Genomic DNA, 21,077 nt, shown 5'->3' on the forward strand with positions numbered 1-21,077 from the left:
CAGAATAAGCACACTTACGTCATTTTTTATTATTATTAAGCTATTGGAATAATGAACTGTATACTACCCGAATCTTAAATGGAGCATCACTTTTTACTCGTCTGTTTTCAAGCTAACCCAAGCATGAAAACATAAACAACTTTATGCCCTCTCTTAAATGTAAATTTTAAACGAAATTAGTGACATAGTATCACATTTAACATTTCTTTTCAGCATATGATGAGTATTTAATAAACACCATACAATATACACATGGTTTTCATGTTTTCATGATATACTATATTTGAAAGAAAGATATTATTTAGAGGTATGAAGGTTCAGGTGTGAGTTTCTTCAGTTTGTCTCCTTCTTTATTAACTCACAGATCAGCAGTTGCGATATTAACAAATTTGATTTGTAGAGGGAGACAAATTGCTCACACCTGTACTGTATTTGTTTTGGTATAATGAAATTTCGTTATATAGAATGAAAGAAAACTGCCAGTCCCGAAGACTTTATCATAGCAGGAGTGCACTGTAAAAAACAAATCCCCCCCCCCCCCTTTCAAGACTTGCCAGACTGAATAAATGTGCAGACCAACTGGGAGATACGGTAATCCAATCTATTGTTGCGTGTAATATCACTGTTTCTGGAAAACTTGATTCCGGAAAACTTGTCCTTCTTTCATGTCAAATTTTGATGACACTTTTTCCATTCTTGTTGATTTTACTGTATCAGCCTAGGCAAATTAGAGTATAGAGTGGAATTAAGCTTATAATAAACAGAACAATGAATATTTTTTTTTTGAAATCAGACCCAAAATTAAAATTGAATTATTCGACAATAATGTAGAAATCTTTGCCTAATCTATGTTTTGATGTGGAGTCAAGACAAACATATGTTTTGCATCAGATGACATTAAAATCAAAATCAAGATAGTTCCTTGAAATGTGACTTACTTGCTGAATTGGAAGAAGAATGAAATTAAAACCTAGTAAAAAACAAAGATTTAAAGGGACAATAAAGAAATGGCATGCCTTCAACATTCTTCTGGAAATGTACATCGCATTCCATCCAGAATTTTGTGCAGGAAAGAAATATTTCTTCAAATACATAAAATAATTGCATTTGAAACCGTCCTGGTTACATGAGCACTAGATCCACCCGATTTTTTTTAAAGTGAAATGATGTATTCTGATCGCCTGTGGATTACAGGCTTCAGCAGATGAGGATATTTAGTATTTTGTGTGTTTATTTCATGGTACAATTCTAAACTACAGCATATCGCATATTGTTCAGCATATGACATATTGTGCATTTTGCTTGAAAAACATCAAATTTATCTATGGTTTGTGCAATAATGAGATTCATGTAGAAGTGATTTGTCTTGTGATATCTGTGATTTGTTCTTCATAGTGTTCAATGTTGGCGAGTACAGGCGAAAAGCAGTAGGTGGAAAGAGCCCTCACGACTTCTTTAGACCAAATAATGATGAAGCCCAACGAATTCGGTTGTAAGTACCCCAAATCCTTGCATGTATACCTTATTTTGAGTACATGTATGTGTTATCAGACATATACAGATTCAAAAGAGGAATACAAGCAAGTGGAATGCCATTGATTGTAATAATTACCTCAACTTAGTAGAGTGCCATTTTGTTTTCCATGTTTTCTTCATCTATCTCCAGTTTTCAATGTTGGGGAATACCGGCGCAAGGAGGTGTCGGGCACCATTTCCCATGATTTCTTCCGCCATGACAACTCAGAGGCATATAAGATTCGATTGTAAGTATTTTTTTTTTCGTAGGTGGCTATAGTGGTGGTATCTTAGGTTCCAATAGGGATATAAGACTTCTAGAAATGCAAGATAGATGAAGAACTTGCTGATGAAATTGCATTTATCACAATGATAAAAACAGAAATATAGAGAAAAATATCAGCATAATTATGAATTTAACAGGAAAATTATCATGTGTTCCAAATGTGCATTGGGTACTCACGTAAAAGTTACATGAAGTATTTTATCTATGTTGAGGAATTTTTAAATTTCTGTTAATACCATTCAGCACTTTTTCGTCTCGTGTCAACAAAGCATGCTTTCACCAGAAATTACTCATGTTCATGGCTGTCCCCCACAATTGAGCATTGTTGTGCATGCTGCACCTACAGGAAACCACCATTATAGCTGTCTTGGGAATTTCGAATCACCACTGGCGTTGCTATTCCAAAGGATTCCTAGCTGTTTTATTTCTGTTCTTGTTTTATTATTTTGTCATCTCGGCCAGGAGTTGTTCATGGTTCATTTTACCTAACTGTGCCATTTTCTTTCAAAGAACTTTTGATAACTCATTTGACAGGACATGCTGTCCGTAGCTTGATTATCTTACTTTTTTTCTTAGTGTATTCCTACTTCACTCACCATTCAGCTTTTCTAGTTTTCAATAGTGCACAGTATATAAATAGATAAACCTACACTTGTTCAAGCAATAATTTCATACGGTATTACAGCATGTTATTTGCCTTTAAGTCTCATTTGACAAGACACTGACTTTTTCATGCTTAAGAAGACAAAAACATTGTATAGCCTCAACATAAAATTTTAACTGTCATATTTCTGTGATTTAAGTGGGAAAAACTGGAAGGCATTGTTATTGAATTTAGCTATTAGATTGGTGTGTAACATTCTTGCATGTTCTGGAGAGCAAATCAAAATGGCAATATGAGTAATATTTTCTTGATAACAGTGACCTCAGCATGAATTGGCTTACAAAAAAGAAAAAAGAGATGAAGTTGCCAATATATCAGCCCATTTACTGCATTATGTCTCCATGTCCACTGTAAATTCTTATGTAAATGCTTTCCTCTGTGTGTCTATTGAGCTTCCTGATAATCATACCTTCCGTCGTTCACAAAGTTTTCATGCCTCCACCATGAAGTGTCGCCGGAGGCATTATGTTTTTGGGTTGTCCGTCCTTCCTTCTGTCCATCCTATCCATAATAAATTTTGTGGAGAGCGTAACTAAAAAGAGGTATCCTAATGAAACTTGGCACGTATATATGTATGAGTGGGCAAAGTTGTGCTGTCTACTTCTGGGTGCACATGCTCAAGGTGAAAGGTGAAAGGTCAAGTCAAATGCTCTAAATGTAACTGTTTCCCCCATATCCATACTATGCCTGAAGGTATTTCACTGAAACTTAGTGTTACATGTATTACCCGATAGAGCTTCTCTGGAAAAAGCTTTAGGCCATGAGGTCAAAGTTAAAAGTCAGATGAAAGTGCTAAAATTTCACTTTTTTCTCATCTTGGAAATAGTTCAAGGTATGTTCATAGAACGTAGCACATATGTATATATTGACTGACAGTGATTCTTGGAAGAGGTTCATCTGATTGGTAATTCTCTAATTATGGTGAAATTTCATTTGTACACAACCAAAGAAAACTATTTACCTTGCGTGAGCTTTCGCCTACTGTCTGTAGGCTTCATCAGACTGGCGTCGACTTGCCATAGATGGGGTGTAGGCAGTCTTACAGTCCTAGAGAATGGGAATGTACGCTGAAGATTATTTGTATTGTCCCACGTCACAATTCATCATGTGTTCACGCCCGCGATGTATGTGGATAGCCTCTCTTATCCAACGTGTGAATTTATTGCTGTCTTTGGACACAATCTTGCTCTTTTTCCAGTCAAGTGACAATGATGTGGTTTCCCTTAGCCACGTGATCACTTATGGCTGACTTTTTAGGAGTGAGATCTGCCTCCTTCTTTTTGGCCCTTGTGAAATATGTCTCCCCCAGTGATTCTGCCTCTTGTTGATGTTCTGACTTCCTGACTCCAAATTTCCTGCCCGTCTCCCCAATGTAAACTTTGTCACAATCCTTACAAGGTATTTGGTACACTACTCCTGTCAAGTCCTCAGGTGATCTTTTGTCCTTGGGGTGAACCAACAGTCCTCGTAGTTTGGTGAGGGGGCGCATGGTGGTAGCAACATTGATATTTGGTGAAGATCCTTTGGAGTGCTTCAGACGTGCCCTTTACATAAGGGATAGTGACCATGCTTTTCTTCTTGGTGTTCAGGGTAGACTTAGGTTTGTCCTTGGGCATTTGGGTCATTTGTTGGTTCACCTGTCTAAACGACCAGTCAGGGTATCCACATAATCTGAGGGAGGACTTGATATGTTCTTCTTCAGTCTGTACATCCTCTGAGTCTGTGGTGATACCATGGGCCCTATCCATAAGTGTTCTGTAAACGCCAAGCTTCTGATGAAGAGGGTGGTGTGAAGAAAAGTTGAGATATTGGCCTGTGTGTGCCTTCTACCTGTACACAACTAACTTGACCTGGCCCGTCTGGATGTCTGATGATTCTTGTGTCCAAAAAGGGGATTGAGTTTGATTCTTCCATCTCATGTATAAACTTGATACTCCCTGTAACAGTTGCTTGGTTAAGATGGTCCTTGAGTTGGTCTATAGAATTCTCCTTCTCAACAGCAAGTTTGATAGCAGTGGGTACTGTGGAAAGGACTGTCTGTTCTAGATCTTCTATAAACAGATTGAACACAGTAAGGGAGACAGGGCTGCCCATCGTTGCACCAAACTTCTGGCGGTAGACCTAGCCATTGAATTGGAAATAGGTGGTAGTAAGCGTGAAACTCAACAGCTCGATGATGTTGTCTGGAGTCAGGTTGGTTGGTTCTTTCCTTCAGACTTCTATCTTCAAGAAGACGATCTTTGACAATGTCCAAGGATTGATCGATGGGAGTATTAGTGAAAAGGCTGACCACATCAAAAGACACCAGTGACTCTCCTTGTTCAAAGGTCAACTCACTGATTTCATCAGCGAATTCTTTTGAATTCTGGACATGATGGTCCGTCTTTCCCACCAAGGGAGCCAAGAATCGGCCAGCGCCTTTGATGTGTTGTATCCAATTGACCCTATGTAGTCAACGATAGGGCGGAGAGGGTAGCCTTCCTTGTGGGTCTTGGGTGTGCAATATAGACATGGGATGTTTTCTTCTGTGGGATACAGATATTCATACTGTCTTGGTGAAATCTTCTCTTCTTCCTTTAAGGATTTCAAGATGGTGACAAGTTTCCTTTTGTACTTAGGTGTTAGGTCTGATGGAAGTTTCTCATATGTTTTCTTATCTTCTGACATATGACTGACCTTCTCCTTGTAATCATCTACGTTGAGTACTACTGTTGCCTTCCCCTTATCCGCAGGCAAAATGACAATGTCTTTGTTACTAGACAGGTCAGCCATAAGTGATCACGTGGCTCAGGAAAACCACATCATTGACTGGAAAAAAGGCAAGATTGTGTCCAAGACAGCAATAAATTCACACGTTAGATAAGAGAGGCTGTCCACATACAACGGGGGTGTGAACACATGATGAATTGTGACATGGGGCAATACAAATTATCTTCAGCGTACATTTCTCTTCTCTCTGACTGTAAGACTGCCTACACCCCATCTATGGCGAGTCAACGCCAGTCTGATGAAGCCTACAGACAGTAGGCGAAAGCTCACACAAGGTAAATAGTTTTCTTTGGTTGTGTACAAACAAAAAAATTTGCCTTAATTAATGACAGTGATTCTTTTGAGAATTTCAGAGTTGGGTCAAAGGTTAGGGATGGAAAAGCCAAGTCAACTCCTCAAAATGTCAATGATTCCCTTGTATCTATGCAATGCCTGAAGGTATTTTCTGGAAACTAGTGAATACATGTATTACACAATAGAGATTCTCTGGGAATGTGTTTGGCCAAAAGGTCAAAGGTCAAGTAAAAATACTAAATTTCACTTAATCCTCCATACTTTTGAAGTGACTTAAGGTATCATCATGAAACTAGTACATATCTAGAGGTATTGCCTGACAGTGATTCCTTGGATAAGTTTAGGGTCACAGGGTCAAAGGTCAAAAGATTTTGCTATGTTATGCTGAAATTTCACACACTTCATCCATACCTATGAGATTACTCAATGCAAAAACTTAGAATAGGGTCAAAGGCCAAGTGACCCTCAAATCCCCCCAAACCTGCTCTTTTAAAGCAATAAAGCCATTTATCCAGGTAAAGTACTGTAGACTTATTGGGAGAATCATGCTGCATGCATGGCGGAGGCATGCTAGTCGCTGTAGCGACATTTCTAGTTTTTTTTTCTGTTAAATTTTAGTTCTTGCTTCATTTAACCAGCATTGTAATTGATATCTGTTTAAAAGTGCTTAGTTGTTGTTGTTTTTTTTTGCATATTTTATTGGATGGTTAAGTTTATCACAAGGCACTAATACCAACCTTACTTGCTCAGCTAAACAAAGGACTCGAGTTTACTATTGTGATTGCTTATTTGTCTGTTGTCTTTTGTGCTTTAATAAAGTTATATGTTGCTTATGGTACATTCTGTATGTTATATTTTCTCCGTAAACTATTCAGTTTTTCATCTTTGTAAACACCCCTTTTTGCCACCCATTATTACTAAACCCACCTGAGTAACAAATAAGACAGCTTTTCTTATTGATAATATATTGTGTAATGTTATGCCTTCTCCAAAATCAAATATTATTTTGTCTGATATGTCAAACTGCTTCCCAATTTTCACTTCTGTCCTAGTTACCACGAAACCAATTAGTCCCATTAGAGAAGCATTCAGAAAAGTAACACTGGATAATTTACAGAATCTGAAGAACAGTTTAAATGAAGAAACTTGGAGAGAAGTATGAAGCACTGACGATACTGATTTATTGTTCAATGCTTTTATGTAAATTTTGAATTCTCATTTAGATAAATATGTTCCTTTGGTTGAAGTTAAACATGTATAAAAAGCATCCTAGATTCATGGATAACAAAATCTCTTATTATCTATAAATTAAAAAAATAATTTATATTATGCAGATGGAATCAAACGTACTGAATTCTCACTGTAAATATACTATACATGTATAAAAATATTCTTTCAAGAATACTGCCTTAAGAAAAAAAGAAGTATTATGCAGATCAATTATCTTTTTATGCCTCCGCCACGAAGTGGTGCCGGAGGCATTATGTTTTCGGGTTGTCTGTCCGTCCTTCCGTCCGTAATGAATTTTGTGGACAGCATAACTAAAAAACCTTTTGAGGTATCCTAATGAAACTTGGCATGTATGTGTATTAGGGGATGAAGTTGTGCCCATTAACTTTTGGGTGCACATGCTCAAGGTCAAAGGTCAAAAGGTCAAGGTCAAATACGTAAAATTTCACTATTTCCACCATATCTATGCAATGCCTGAAGATATTTTCTTGAAACTTAGTTTATACATGTATTACCCAATTAAGATCTTTGGTGAAAGTTTGGGGTCATGAGGCCAAAGGTCAAAGGTCAAATAAAAATATTAAAACCTAACTTTTTTCTCTGTATCTTGGAAATTGTTCAAGATATCTTCATGAAACATAGTATATATACATGTACTGACTGGCAGTGAATATCTAGAGAATTTAGGGTTCATGGGTCAAAGGTCAGGGGTCAAAGGTCAAGGGCAACACTTCAAAATTTTACTATTTCCGTGATATTTATGCAGTGCCAGCAGGATTATCTTCTTTTTTTTTACACTTGGTGTATGCATGTATAACCTAATAGAGATTCTCTGGAAGCTTTCTTTTTTTTTTTTTGTTGTTTGCCTCAAAGGTCAAAAGGTCAAAGATCAAGGGAAAGTGCTGAACTAACTTTTTCCTCCATATCTCAGAAGTGGCTCAAGTTATCTTGAAACTTACTACGTATTTATGCATGTTGTGCCTGACAGTGATTATCCTATGAATTTTAGGGTCAAAGGCCAGATGAAAATGGTAACAATGAACTTTTCATTATAGAAATTGCACTTTTTCTCCATACCTTGAAAATTACTCAATGCATAAACTTATGAATGGGTCAAAGTCAAGTTAAAGTCCTTAAATCCCCAAGTACATGCTCTCCTATTCATCAAATTAAACCTAGGTCAAGGAAGGTAAACATTCAACACATTTGTGATAAACTTGTCATTTTAATATTTTGCCAATTTTGTGAAAATGCAATCACACATTGTCTACATGTACTATAGACCTATTAGGAGAATCGTGCATTATGGCGGAGGCATACCAGTCGCCTTAGCGACATTTCTAGTTCAAGCATGACTTGAGTAAGATATGGAAAATAATAAACGGGTCAATCCATGTCAAATCAACCAGTTTTCAGACAATTTGTAACCCGACCCACTTCAATTTTAAATGTGCCCCCAAGTGTCTGACGGAAGATTCTGAAATATTTTGCCCCAAGGTAAACGGTTTGCTAAGATACGGCCTCCCTTAGCTACCAATACATGGCCGAACAACACAGTTTAATAATGATAATAATGTTCATCCATTATCTATCTATAGGCCTACAACCTGGATAAATTGGAAACTACTGTAAGTGTGTGCATTGAGCATCATAGATCCTCAAAGTACCCAATACAGGTTACCAATACTGCAAATATCAACATGATTAGGCAATCTGTATGTGAGAAAATCAAAATTGAAATGTGCTGTAATGCTTAATGTGTGGTGAATATGCTCATTTTAAGGGATTTAAGAATAATGTCAAGGTCAAATGATATGTATATGACTTTTGATACTAATTGGAGCTCAAAATGGAACAAAAAGGAAAATAATTTGCAATTATCAGCTGTAACTCATCAATATAAAAATTATACACAATTCAAAGTCACTGTAAACACCCTATAATTAAAGTGAGTATTGGAAATTCAAATGATTATTGATTTGATGGGTTTTCAGCTGTATTTTCAAGGTCATTGCCATGTTAGCCAAATCAATTACTACCAGATCCTCTAAATACTTGCTACAGACTACCAGTACTGTAAATATGAATATGATCACACATTCTGTCTGTGAGAAAAATCAAGTTTGAAAGGGTGTAAATCTCATGTGTTTGGAATATGCTTATATTAAGGAATTTACAGCTGTGTTCAGAACAATGTCAAAGTTAAAAGATCTGGAGATGATAAAATATTATTTGAGCTTAAAATAGAGTAGAAATGGAACATGATTAGCAGTTTTCAGCTTTAAGTCACCATAAGTACTGAAATGGCACACAACTAAAAATCGATGTAACACACTTTAACACCATTATGGTTATGGAAAACTGACAAATTGACTGTTTTTTTGTGGTTTTCAGCTGCATTTTCAAGGTCATTGCCAATAAGTCAAAACAACTTGTGATATATATCCTTTAGGTACTAATTACTGACTATCATCACCGAAGATGCCATTGTGTCTTGGCACTTCATCTTTGATTTATCACAATTTGAAATGTGCTGAAAACCCTACGTGTAATTTTACATTGATTTTGGGGTGTTTACAACCATTTTCAAACGCGTAAAAAAGCTATTGAACATTCCGGTTACAAAAGTTTTTTGGTAACCCATGAAAATATAGGTAAATGTCTGTCAATAAACAAAAATTGGTGTCACTCGATGGAACGAGTGGTGATTTGTGACCTTGAACTTTGCAACTTTTTGAAAAAAGCCAACTTTGAGGGTGCCCTACAAGAAAACAGAGTACTTTTTGGCCAATTTTTTGTAGGTGTTTAGAGCAAGTGAGAGTCTCTAAATATGCGTAATATTGTTTTCTAAGCTCATTGAATTTTGAAGTTACCAGCTTCCAAACATGCACCCAGAAACATTAACTTTGATGTTTAACACCATTTTCGGTGACCTTGTACAATTACTGATTCTCAGATCCATGCCATAATATATTGTGCATGTTAGGATCATAAAGTTCTTCCAATTTACAGAAAATGAGCAATGTATCTCATCTAACTTGGCTGCAGCAGTCAATCAAAAATAGCAAATTTTATTTAAACTCTGTTGTTCGGCCAATTGCTAACAAAACACACAAAACTTTTACTGCTGCACTGAAATGAATGTGATAACCTGATAGTAAAAACAAAATAAGCAGCAGATGGTTTTGATCTAATATTTTATTCTTCAACATTGCTATCAACCCACAGACTACAATTTTTACCCTAAAACTTCATGCACAGTTTATTGGGGGCTGGAACTTTTCAGAAAAATCCTGGATTAAAAGAAATAATAATAATGTAGATTTGACCCATTTCAATGTCACTCTTTAATGAAATATATCCAAATATTGATTATCCAAACTTCCAAATTTTTTGAGTTTGATGTTTACCCTTACATGGATAAGCTTGTATGCTGAATCAGGACCACCAGATTTACCTAACACTATCAACAACAACAAAAAATGTGTAATGTGAAGAATAATAAGCTTTATGAATAATTGTATGTTTTATGAAATGTTTAGGCTGAGGTTTTTATTTACACACAGTTTAGTTTGCTACGCGATAACTGATGTAATATGTGGGTTAGTGCTGTTACGTGATGCATGCAGGGCAGGTTAATGCATTGTAAACACCTTCATGGCTATGCAAACTTGTTCATGTGGCACTTTAGACAAGACTGTTTAATCTCCAAATTGACATTTAAACAACAGTGATAGTAGCTGATGACAAAGAACAAGTTGTCACATGATTGTGGAGCCTTAGCATTGTCTATAAGACTAATGCAGTGAATGTTTAACATTCAATAGATTAATTAAGAGCAATTTTAGTTAATACAGAGTTACTTTTGAATATTCTGTAGTCCCATACATCATAATGACTATGGAGCTAGGCAGGTTATTTTGGGGGTTGGAAAGACCTTGATTTGGTTGTGGTGAAATTTAGGCTGCACCCCGAATTAATTACTGCTTTTAATAGTTCTGTTAATTAAAAAAAAAAAGTAGTGTTGGCAAACATGATACTGCTTGTGCATGCATCTTCTTATTTGCATCAGTAATGTTTTGCATTCCTGATGTGTTTTTGTTAAAAATGATTTCAGGTAAAGTGCATAATCAAGGAATATTTCACACATAAAATCATCCAAAAAAAAAACTTCGTTTTTGAAAAATTGAAAGTATATAAATGTGAGTGTATGTGTGCACATTTTTTTTTTTCAGGTGTGCACTTAAAGCACTTTTTATGTTATTCCCAAGGTTTTTAATTCAAAAATGAAATGAGGTTTGTTTATCCAAAGTTTTGACCGGGGAGCTCACAGGATCCTTTGAAAGGGGATGATCAGTACAGGCATTTTTTTTTTTTTTTTTCTGCCTTTGAGTGTCCTCTTACACCCTTGATAGTTTCCGTGTCATGCATGGCTCATCTTGATAATGATGTAGAAGAGGGGAAGGGTGGTATATGAAAGGAGGAGGAGAAAATCTTCAATTTATCAACACAATTACAGATTGTCATTATATTCCATTTTGTCATTAGGTATTTGTATGGTGCATGTGTTTGTGGGTGTGTGTGTTTTTACTTAGCTTTCATGATGTAATATCCTACCCTTTTTTTATGACTACACCAAATTCTGTCACTTAATGAAGTTTATTTCATCTTCGGATTATCAAGCCTTATTTCATTTTTGGCTTAGCATACTTTTGGAATAGCAAACCTTATTTTATTTTTGGATTAACAAACCTTTTGAATAATGAACCTTATTTCAATTTTAAAATAACGAATCTTATTATATGTTTGGATTAGCAAACCTGTAGAATAATGAGCAGTATTTCATTTTCAGATTAATGAACCTTTAAAATAACAAACCTGAAAAGTGAGCATTATTTCATATTTGGAATTAATTAATAACCTTCAGAAAAAGAACTGTTACCGTTTTTTTAGTATGCATAACTGGTATGACTAATTTAGTAATATATACATTGTGCATGTACGTGTAGTATGCTTATTTGGTATCATGATGCTGTACTCATTGTTTTGTTCAAAAACCTTGACTGCAAACCTTTTTAATGGATGATATTGCTCCATGGTTTGCAAGGACAAAATAGTCAACGCAAATAATTCCACTGTTGTAGTTACCAACTTTGACAATTACTTGAAAAGTTGTTAATGATGCATGTAGAATATTGAATACATGACTGTGCTCTGAGCCAGCAGTTTATGTACTGCAACATGGCTCTGATGTTCCATGTAATTACATCAAAGAGAAGCAAAGATGTGATTTTGAAAGAGAAGTAATTTCATTCATGGATGAATATGCATGTAGGGTTGAGGATAATTCTGCTTATCATCTGTGAATTCACTTGACTGGTTTTTTGATCAATGCAAAGTGTGAATCATGGGATAATATATGGGCCGTGACGCGAGAAAAGGGCCCTTAGCGCCGCTGCGCGCAAACACCAGAAAACAGCGCGGAAGTTTAACAAAGCAATACGCGCAAAAAAGATCAACTACCTAACTACGCACACATGCATAGACGCATGAAAAAATGACAGGATTTGTACAAAACATGCTGTTTTAAATGTCGTAATTTGGGCATTTAAGAGTGGAATTTCAGAAAAAGGTCTGCATATCCAAATACGTCAGAGTTCCTTCTACAATATGGAGGTGAAAACTCATTTTCGGTATTTAATGCCCTAAGGGCCCTTTTCTCGCGTCACGGCCCATATAATTTTGTCTCACCTTACATCAAAAAGTGTCATACATGCACTACTTGCAGGAGTGTCATACATGCACTACTTGCAGGACAGCCAGAAATTTGCCCTTCTGAAATTGATTTCAAATTAGTTTAATGGTGTTTTAGTTCATTTAGATCCAATGTCAGAGCTGATCTCCTCAAAACAATGTATCAAAACATGTTATGACTACATGAGTAGAAGCTGGCTGTAGCTTAGGAATCTGTTGTGAAGATTTGTGTATAGCTGTGGACGAGACAGATAATGAATAGATAATGTTCTCATGACCTTTTGTGATGTCTGATGTTACTGTCTGCAGGCAATGTGCCAAGCATGCTCTGGATGACATGGCTGCGTGGCTGGACAAGGAAGGGGAGGTTGCTGTGAGTTTATGCAACATTCTATGATTTACAAAAGATTATATTCTGCATGTAGTCCCCTTTTCATAGTGGCAGGAACTACAAATAAAATGTCTTGTTTAGATTATATTTCTCATTGTGTACAAAGACTAAGCTTTTTCCAAAATGAAGTAGGTCTTGAATGTAGCCCTACTGAATAAAGCATACACATGAGTTTATGGTATGTGATTTACTGTTGGCTAGAGGGTATGAATAAATACCAGATATACAACTGATGAGTTTTATTACAGATATGACAATCATGTCGTAACTGATTGACAAATTGCCCTTCATTGATGTTGGTAAACAGCCATTGTTCAGTGTTTTAGTAGTAGCCATAATAGAAATCATGGGCATACACACTTGGGTTGGATTAGATCCAAAGACCTCCTGATTGCTAGCCAGGCAGCATATCTGCTAGACTACTTAGTCCATGGGCCAGGTCAGATAGTAGGCCCGTTCACACACAAGGGAAAAAGTGCGCTTTAAAAATCGATTTTCTTATCGCGATCGAAATTTCGAAATTTTTTCCAGTGTGGACAGAAAAATTTAACTAATTACCGCGATCCTTATCGCGATCCAACTCGCACTATTAGTGCGATTTTTCAGAATAATCGCGATTATTTTGCCAAGCGTCGTGTGTGTGAGCGCGATCGAGATTCGGAAATCGGTATTTTTAATCCCATCGTTCGTAGCGCGTGCGAAACTCTATTGGGACTGCGGCGGGGTCAGTCTTCGGTCATGCAAGATTCGCGCATGCGCAGTTTGGCCACTGATCGTTCTTTCCTTGCTGCGAAGTGCGATTTTTCCCTGTTAACATGTTTATATGAACGGTCGAAAAAAAAATCGAAATTTGGATCGCGATTGAAATTTCGATTTTCGTTGTTTGTGAACGGGCCTATTGCTATCCCCAAAAGGGACAAAACCTTTGTGGTGTCATTTTGTTTGTTGGGCATATATGAGTGTATCAAACTATGATAGCAATTTCAAGTGAGTGAGTGGGCTTTAATAATCAGTCTGTCTAGTCTACGTTCAAGGAGGCCATATCCAAAGGCTATGCTACATGGTACCCCCCTTTATGTTGACACCCCCCCCCAAAAAAAAAAAAGAAAGAAAGAAACTTTATTACTGTAAAATTATAGCAGAATTTGTCCCTTTAAAGCCTCTGTTACACCGGAAACGAGGCAGCTGCAAATCCACCCGAATACATGTATTCGGGTGGATTTGGGAGCATTCTGTTCTCCTTCCCTGAATGGGTGAAAATTTGGGAGGGATTCTAGAACATGTGTGGAGGGATTCGGCTCGTTTTGAAATGTTCAAAACCAGCCGAATACCCTCCAAAATACTCCCGAATGTGGTCCCAACAAATTTCATTCGGGCCACATTCGAGATGTATTCGGATGTAATTTAGTTGGATTTGGGGAACCTATTCATTTCTGATTTGGGGAGCTCCCGGAATCAGAGAAGAATAGGTTCCGAATCCAACAATTCCATCCGATTCAAGACATATCCGGGCAGAATCGGTCCAAATTTAATGTATTCGGGAGAATTCGGTTCTGGTGTAACCGTGGCTTTAAGGGACATATAGTTTTGGTTGAGACCAAACTTCAGATTTGTAACATTTTTTGGTGAGATAATGAGAAATCTCTTATGAAATATGAAAGAGCATGTAATTTCAAGAGGGATTCAATGTTTATTTGATGAAAATTGGTTTTGAAATGGCTGAGATATCCAAAATAGAGCAATCCTAATAAAAGGTGGGACCCACTTTTTATTACGATCGCTTTGTTATACTTTTTTTTTTTATGTCTTAGCCATTCCAAAACCGATTTTCTACTGATGAACTTTGAATTCCTCATAGAATAGTATGCTATGTATCATTTCATACATGGTTTCTTGGTATCTCGCAAAAAGTTAAAAGCCCAATCATCATCTCCACCAATACTATACCATCCCTTTAAGTGGTACCAATATTGTAAAAATCTTGTCTTTGCCCATGGAGACAAGACTGATATGTGCTCCACAAGATATTCATATCATGATTCGGAGTTCCTTCAAAGTGTCACCATTGTGTTTGCACAAAGCTGGTTCTGTGACGTATGTGTTGGAACTACCCACAATGCGCTGCTATCGGCTAGTACATCTGTATTAAAAATGGTTTATTTGGAGGAAAAATGTTAGTGTAGGAAATCTGAAAATAATAAAAATGATATTATTTAATAAATAAAAAAAATTGTTATTATTTTCATTAATCTTGCTTTGAAAAAAAAAAATACAAGGATAAAAAGACTGCTATTCAAAATGATTTTGTTGACCATTGTTATCGTCCAGCACGTCCCAAGTTTTTCCTGCTAGTCTAAAGGTCCAGACTGTGGATATCGATACAGCTTACATGAAATACAATGCAGGAATTCACATGATACTGTTGTGTAGCGGTGTTTAGCTACTCAGGATCGGTTATGTTCATTGTTTGATATAGAGGTACCAAGTGCAGATATGTATATGTAGATGCAAGAGAAACATAGGCTCTGGAGACTGGATTTGTTTCTCAGAGTATGTTTATTTCTGGAGTTTTTTTTTTTAACTCAAGACTACAAACTAAGGTTTCTCCAAATTCATGAAAATTCTTCCGTCGAGATGTTTTCATTGCAACTGATTGAAAAATTGCCCTACATCGACGTAAATAAGCACTGAATTGATCAGTGTTTTAGTAGTAGCCATGATAAAAAATAATCATGGGCGTACATACTCGAGCAGGATTCGAACCACGACCTCCTGATCACCGGACAGGCGTCATCTCCACTGGACCACCGAGCTTTCGCCCGACAGCAAGTGTTGGTTCTAATCCTTATAGCAGGCAGCGGGTACTGCTTTCAATCAGTTGCAATGAAAACATCTCGACGGTAGAATTTTCATGAATTTGAATAACAAAGCAGTACCCGCTGCCTGCTATAAGGATTAGAACCAACACTTGCTGTCGGGCGAAAGCTCGGTGGTCTAGTGGAGATGACGCCTGTCCGGTGATCAGGAGGTCGCAGGTTCGAATCCTGCTCGAGTATGTACGCCCATGATTATTTTTTATCATGGCTACTACTAAAACACTGATCAATTCAGTGCTTATTTACGTCGATGTAGGGCAATTTTTCAATCAGTTGCAATGAAAACATCTCGACGGAAGAATTTTCATGAATTTGAATAACAAAGCAGTACCCGCTGCCTGCTATAAGGATTAGAACCAACACTTGCTGTCGGGCGAAAGCTCGGTGGTCTAGTGGAGATGACGCCTGTCCGGTGATCAGGAGGTCGTAGGTTCGAATCCTGCTCGAGTATGTACGCCCATGATTATTTTTTATCATGGCTACTACTAAAACACTGATCAATTCAGTGCTTATTTACGTCGATGTAGGGCAATTTTTCAATCAGTTGCAAACTAAGGTTTATAAGAGCAAGTTGCCTTCACAATAATATCAGAGAGTAATCCAAAGGTGGCATGCTCCCATGGGGGATGTTGGATCAGAACTATATAAGTCTTCTTCTCTGCGTGATCCAATTCTCCTCATGCATTCAACGATACACATTAGTTATACGGTTGTAACATACTGTGGGTGGGTGAATGGGGGTGGAGTCTTCGTGTTAAAGAGAGGTTTTAATTGGGCAAAACTTTGGTTATAGAAACAAAGGCGGGACTAGCTTTATAAAGGAGGTAGTATTCTTGGTTTTGGATTCAACAACAATTCAAAGTAATCAATGGGGGAAGGGCAGGATGTTTAGGTTTGATTGAGCATGGTCATAAATTAGATGGGGCTAGATGTACAATGTATACTCAAGGGATGATGAAGGTCGATGACTCACTGGTTGAGGTGGAGGTATTGGTAGGGGTCATTGACTGGTGGAGGTGAGCAGGTACGTATATCCGGTCATCATTGTGGGATGGGAGGGGGTAGTGATAACTTTGTGTATCATTACACAACATTCCTTTTGTTTGGAAATTAAGACTTCCAGCTCTCTTATTTCTGAAAGGGAAGGGGTTTACACACAAGAATTCATTATAGTGAATTACAAAAAATAAAGGCAATTGACCATGTATTAACTTGCTTGTGAAACCATTCATCATCGTTCCAAACTCTCTTGTACTTGCTCTCTTGCTCAAATCTCTTGTATAATGATTAACATATAAACACAATTAGTGAAAGTTATAAGGAAAACGCTGATCAATTACGGGATAAAGACAAACTTCTACTCGATAATATCTTCGTATTACCAAGAATATATGAGTTGATTTCACCTTTGATGTGAATTACTTTCAGTGATCCTTTCAGCTCGATGGCATAAAAGAGCTGAATACCAAGGAGTTCTTTTGTGTTTGGCAGATCATGCTGAAAAAAAAAAAGATGTAATGATTTTTTTTTTTTTTATGCAAGTTGACATGAATAAGTAAATTTCTGTGTTCATCATTCACACTGTAATTTATGTCAACATTGGTATTATACTTTATTGTGTGAAAACATACTACATACACATTTTTTCCTTTTTTTTTTAGATGCAGACTTATGAATTTTCTACCAATAGTTTAACATCAGGAAGCAATTTAGATACAGGTGATCAACAACATAATACATTGTATATTAATAACATCTGTGCAGGCTTTTGCACTAACATAAAAGGTCTTCACATCATGTGAGAACTTCATATACACGTAACATCATGTGTAAAGTTTGGAAATGCAACATAACTATAAATCAACTGATAATACTGGCTCGTAAATCATTAACATTCCTACATCTGTGTTTGTACGATAAATCACTCACAAAAAATCAAATAAGCATAGTCCTTAGAATAAAATTTGTGGATGAATGAATTGTAACATCCTTTTTAACAAGAATTTATGAGAAAGTAAACAGGTGCGCTCTAGGAATTGACCACTAAACTATGTTTAACTGGCCAGTGTACTTCATATTGAAGCATCAACATCTGTAGTCTGGGAGACATGCCCAACAATTATGTGGCTTAACTGCATAATTTATGCATGCCACTCGGAAGGCGCATTTGCTTTGCAGACGTGCCTTCCTTCTCTTCACTCTTGTGCTGTGCAAAGTTTTACCATTGTATCGTTGTATACGTGTACATGTCTCGTCCGTGCCTTGTACATTGTATTGCTGACCTCTGAATTGTATTGGTGTTGCACTCCACGGGAGCTTTGGCTTACATTAAACTTATGACAATGTATGGAGTTGTGTGTATGGGTGTGTCTCCTTTTGATGTAAGTTTCTCAAAAAGAATTTTAGTACCATCATCCTCCTGTTGAAATTTTCTTCCTCTCTTTTTTATAGCAACAAACTTTTTCAGCAAGCACTTCAATCTTGTTCAATGTCACCAGACAAATATGTTCACAATAGGCTAAAATTGAATTCAGTCTGAAGACGTTTCGCCTTCTGCTTGATAATCTCATAACCTTATGGACAATTGTTATCTTTTCATTGCAACTGATTGGCAAATTGCCCTACATCGACGTAAATAAGCACTGAATTGATCAGTGTTTTAGTAGTAGCCATGATGAAAAATCATGGGCGCACATACTCGAGCAGGATTCGAACCTACGACCTCCTGATCTCTGGACAGGCGTCATCTCCACTAGACCACCGAGCTTCCGCCCGACAGCAAGTGTTGGTTCTAATCCTTATAGTATGCAGCGGGTACTGCGTTATAATTCAAATTCATGAAATTCTTCCATCAAGATGTTTTCATTGCAACTGATTGACAAATTGCCCTACATCGACATAAATAAGCACTGAATTGATCAGTGTTTTAGTAGTAGCCATGATGAAAAATCATGGGCGTACATATAACCAACACCCTGCTGTATTATTATCATTATTATTATTATTGCTATCATTATGTATATTTATGATTTAATATTTGGGAAATTGTCAATTAAAGAAGTATACAAAATATTTGGTTTAGGGACCAAGTGGGAGAAGGTAAATTGAAAGACAATATCTCCCTCCCGCATGAGGAAACTTTTGATTTTGTTGGAATTGAAGTGACAGATCTGGTGCACACTTTTTGATGAAATATTCAGAAATTTGTTAAAGGGAAGGCAAACCCAAAGAGTAATGTGGATTGAGTAAAAGCATTATCATTAGTAGAACACATCAGTGAAAATTTGAGAAAAATCAGACTATCGATGCAAAAGTTATGAATTTTTAACGTTTTGGTGTTGGGACCGCTGGATGAGGAGACTACTAGAGGTTATGACGTATTAGTGGACAACAATATAAAGAAAATATAAAAGGAATTTCTACCAAAATGAAAGAGCTCTTGACAAACCACTTTCAGAAAGCAGAGGGAATAAGTGCTACCCCTCACATATGTCAGTATCAAGTTGATGGAATGTGTAATTTTCATGAAAAATGAATTTTTACTGATTTCCCTTTATATTTTCTTTACATTGTAGTCCACTCATACGTCATAACCTCTAGTAGTCTCCTTACCCAGCAGTTCCAACTCCAAAACTTTAAAAGTTCATAGCTTTTGCACCGATTGCCCGATTTTCCTCAAACTTTCACTGATGTGTTCTACTAATGTTACTGCTTTCACTCAATCCACATTGTTCTGGGGTTTACATTCCCTTTAATCTTCAAAGTGAAGTTATTGTATGGAAGGGGATCTAACGGGGAGTGTGCATCTATGCGAAGGAGATTTTGCATTTTCAGAGTTGAAATTAAACAATTTTGTGCACACTATGGGGGAAAGATTTGGACAGATTTCTATTAAAAAAAAAGAAAACTTTCAGCATTATAATTATGTTGTCTCCTTGCCCCCCAGGAACAACTTCCCTGCTTATGAGGGAGCTTTTACATTTTTAGCTCACCTGAGCCAAAGGCTCAAGTGAGCTATTGTGATCGCCCTTCGTCCGGCGTCTGTCGTCCGTCGTCCGTCGTGCGTCGTGCGTAAAGTTTTCACATTTTCATCTTCTTCTTGAAAACCCCAAGCCCGATTTTCATCAAACTTGGCAGGTAGCATCCCTAGGGGGTTAGGAACTCAATTTGTTAAAATGGGCACCATGCCCCACCCAGGGGGCCCCCAGAGGGGCCTAAACCCCCCACAATTAAGGAATCTGTAAAAATCTTCTTCTCTAGAACCAGAAGTGATAGAGCTAAGTTAATACTATGAGTTAGTACATTGATAACTGTAGTTTCAAGTTTGTTCATGGCAGGATCAGGGGTGCCCCCCTTGGGACCCAGGGGAGGGGGTGGGGAGGGGTTCTAATGGGGCCTAAATTGTACATTTTCATCTTCTTCTCGAGAACCCCATGATCCATTTTCACCAAACTTGGCAGGTAGCATCCCTAGGGGGTTAGGAACTCAATTTGTTAAAATGGGCGCCATGCCCCACCCAGGGGGCCCCCAGGGGGGCAAAACCCCCCAAAATTAAGGAATATTTAAATATGTTCTTCTCTAGAACCAGAAGTGATGGAGCTAAGTTAATACTATGAGTTAGTACATTGATGACTGTAGTTTCAAGTTTGTTCATGGCAGAATCTGGGGTGCCCCCCTTGGGACCCAGGGGAGGGGGGGGGGGGTTGAGGAGGGGTCCTAATGGGGCCTAAATTTTACATTTTTATCTTCTTCTTTAGAACCCCATGACCCATTTTCACCAAACTTGGCAGGTAGCATCCCTAAGGGGTTAGGATCTCAATTTGTTAAAATGGGCACCATGCCCCACCCAGGGGGCCCCCAGGGGGCCCAAACCCCCAAAATGAAGGAATCTTTAAAAATCTTCTCTAGAATCACAAGTTATAGAGCTAAGATAATACTATGAGTGAGTACATTAAAGGGAAGGTAAACCCAAAGAGCAATGTGGATTGAGTGAAAGCAACAACATTAGCAAAGCACATCAGTGAAAGTTTGAGGAAAATCGGACAATCGATGCAAAAGTTATGAATTTTTAAAGTTTTGGTGTTTGAACCGCTGGATGAGGAGACTACTAGAGGTTATGACGTATGAGTGGACAGCAATATAAAGAAAATATAAAGGAAAATCCACAAAAATTCACTTTTCTAGCATCATGAAAAGGCACTTGCCTAACCGCTTTCAGAACGCAGGGGGAATAATTGCTACCCTTAACATATGTCAGCATCAAGTTGATGGAATTTGTGGTTTTCATGAAAAATTAAT

At 37.3% G+C, this 21,077-nt stretch overlaps 1 protein-coding gene and 1 non-coding gene across 2 annotated transcripts in view; one reads left to right on the forward strand and one right to left on the reverse strand.

Annotated features, from left to right (window-relative positions):
• Positions 1–21,077, forward strand: part of LOC140240637 (6-phosphofructo-2-kinase/fructose-2,6-bisphosphatase-like) — a 141,955-nt gene that overhangs the window by 60,869 nt on the left and 60,009 nt on the right. Inside the window, exons 3-4 of the mRNA XM_072320393.1 lie at positions 1,667–1,763; positions 12,822–12,885. Coding sequence (XP_072176494.1) covers positions 1,667–1,763; positions 12,822–12,885 — 161 coding nt within the window. The remainder of the gene's footprint in view (positions 1–1,666; positions 1,764–12,821; positions 12,886–21,077) is intronic.
• Positions 18,474–18,546, reverse strand: Trnas-aga (transfer RNA serine (anticodon AGA)). The gene has a single exon. It is a non-coding gene; the product is annotated as a tRNA-Ser (tRNA).

The sequence above is a fragment of the Diadema setosum genome, chromosome 2 (genome assembly GCF_964275005.1).
Source record: "Diadema setosum chromosome 2, eeDiaSeto1, whole genome shotgun sequence".
NCBI lineage: Eukaryota > Metazoa > Echinodermata > Echinoidea > Diadematoida > Diadematidae > Diadema > Diadema setosum.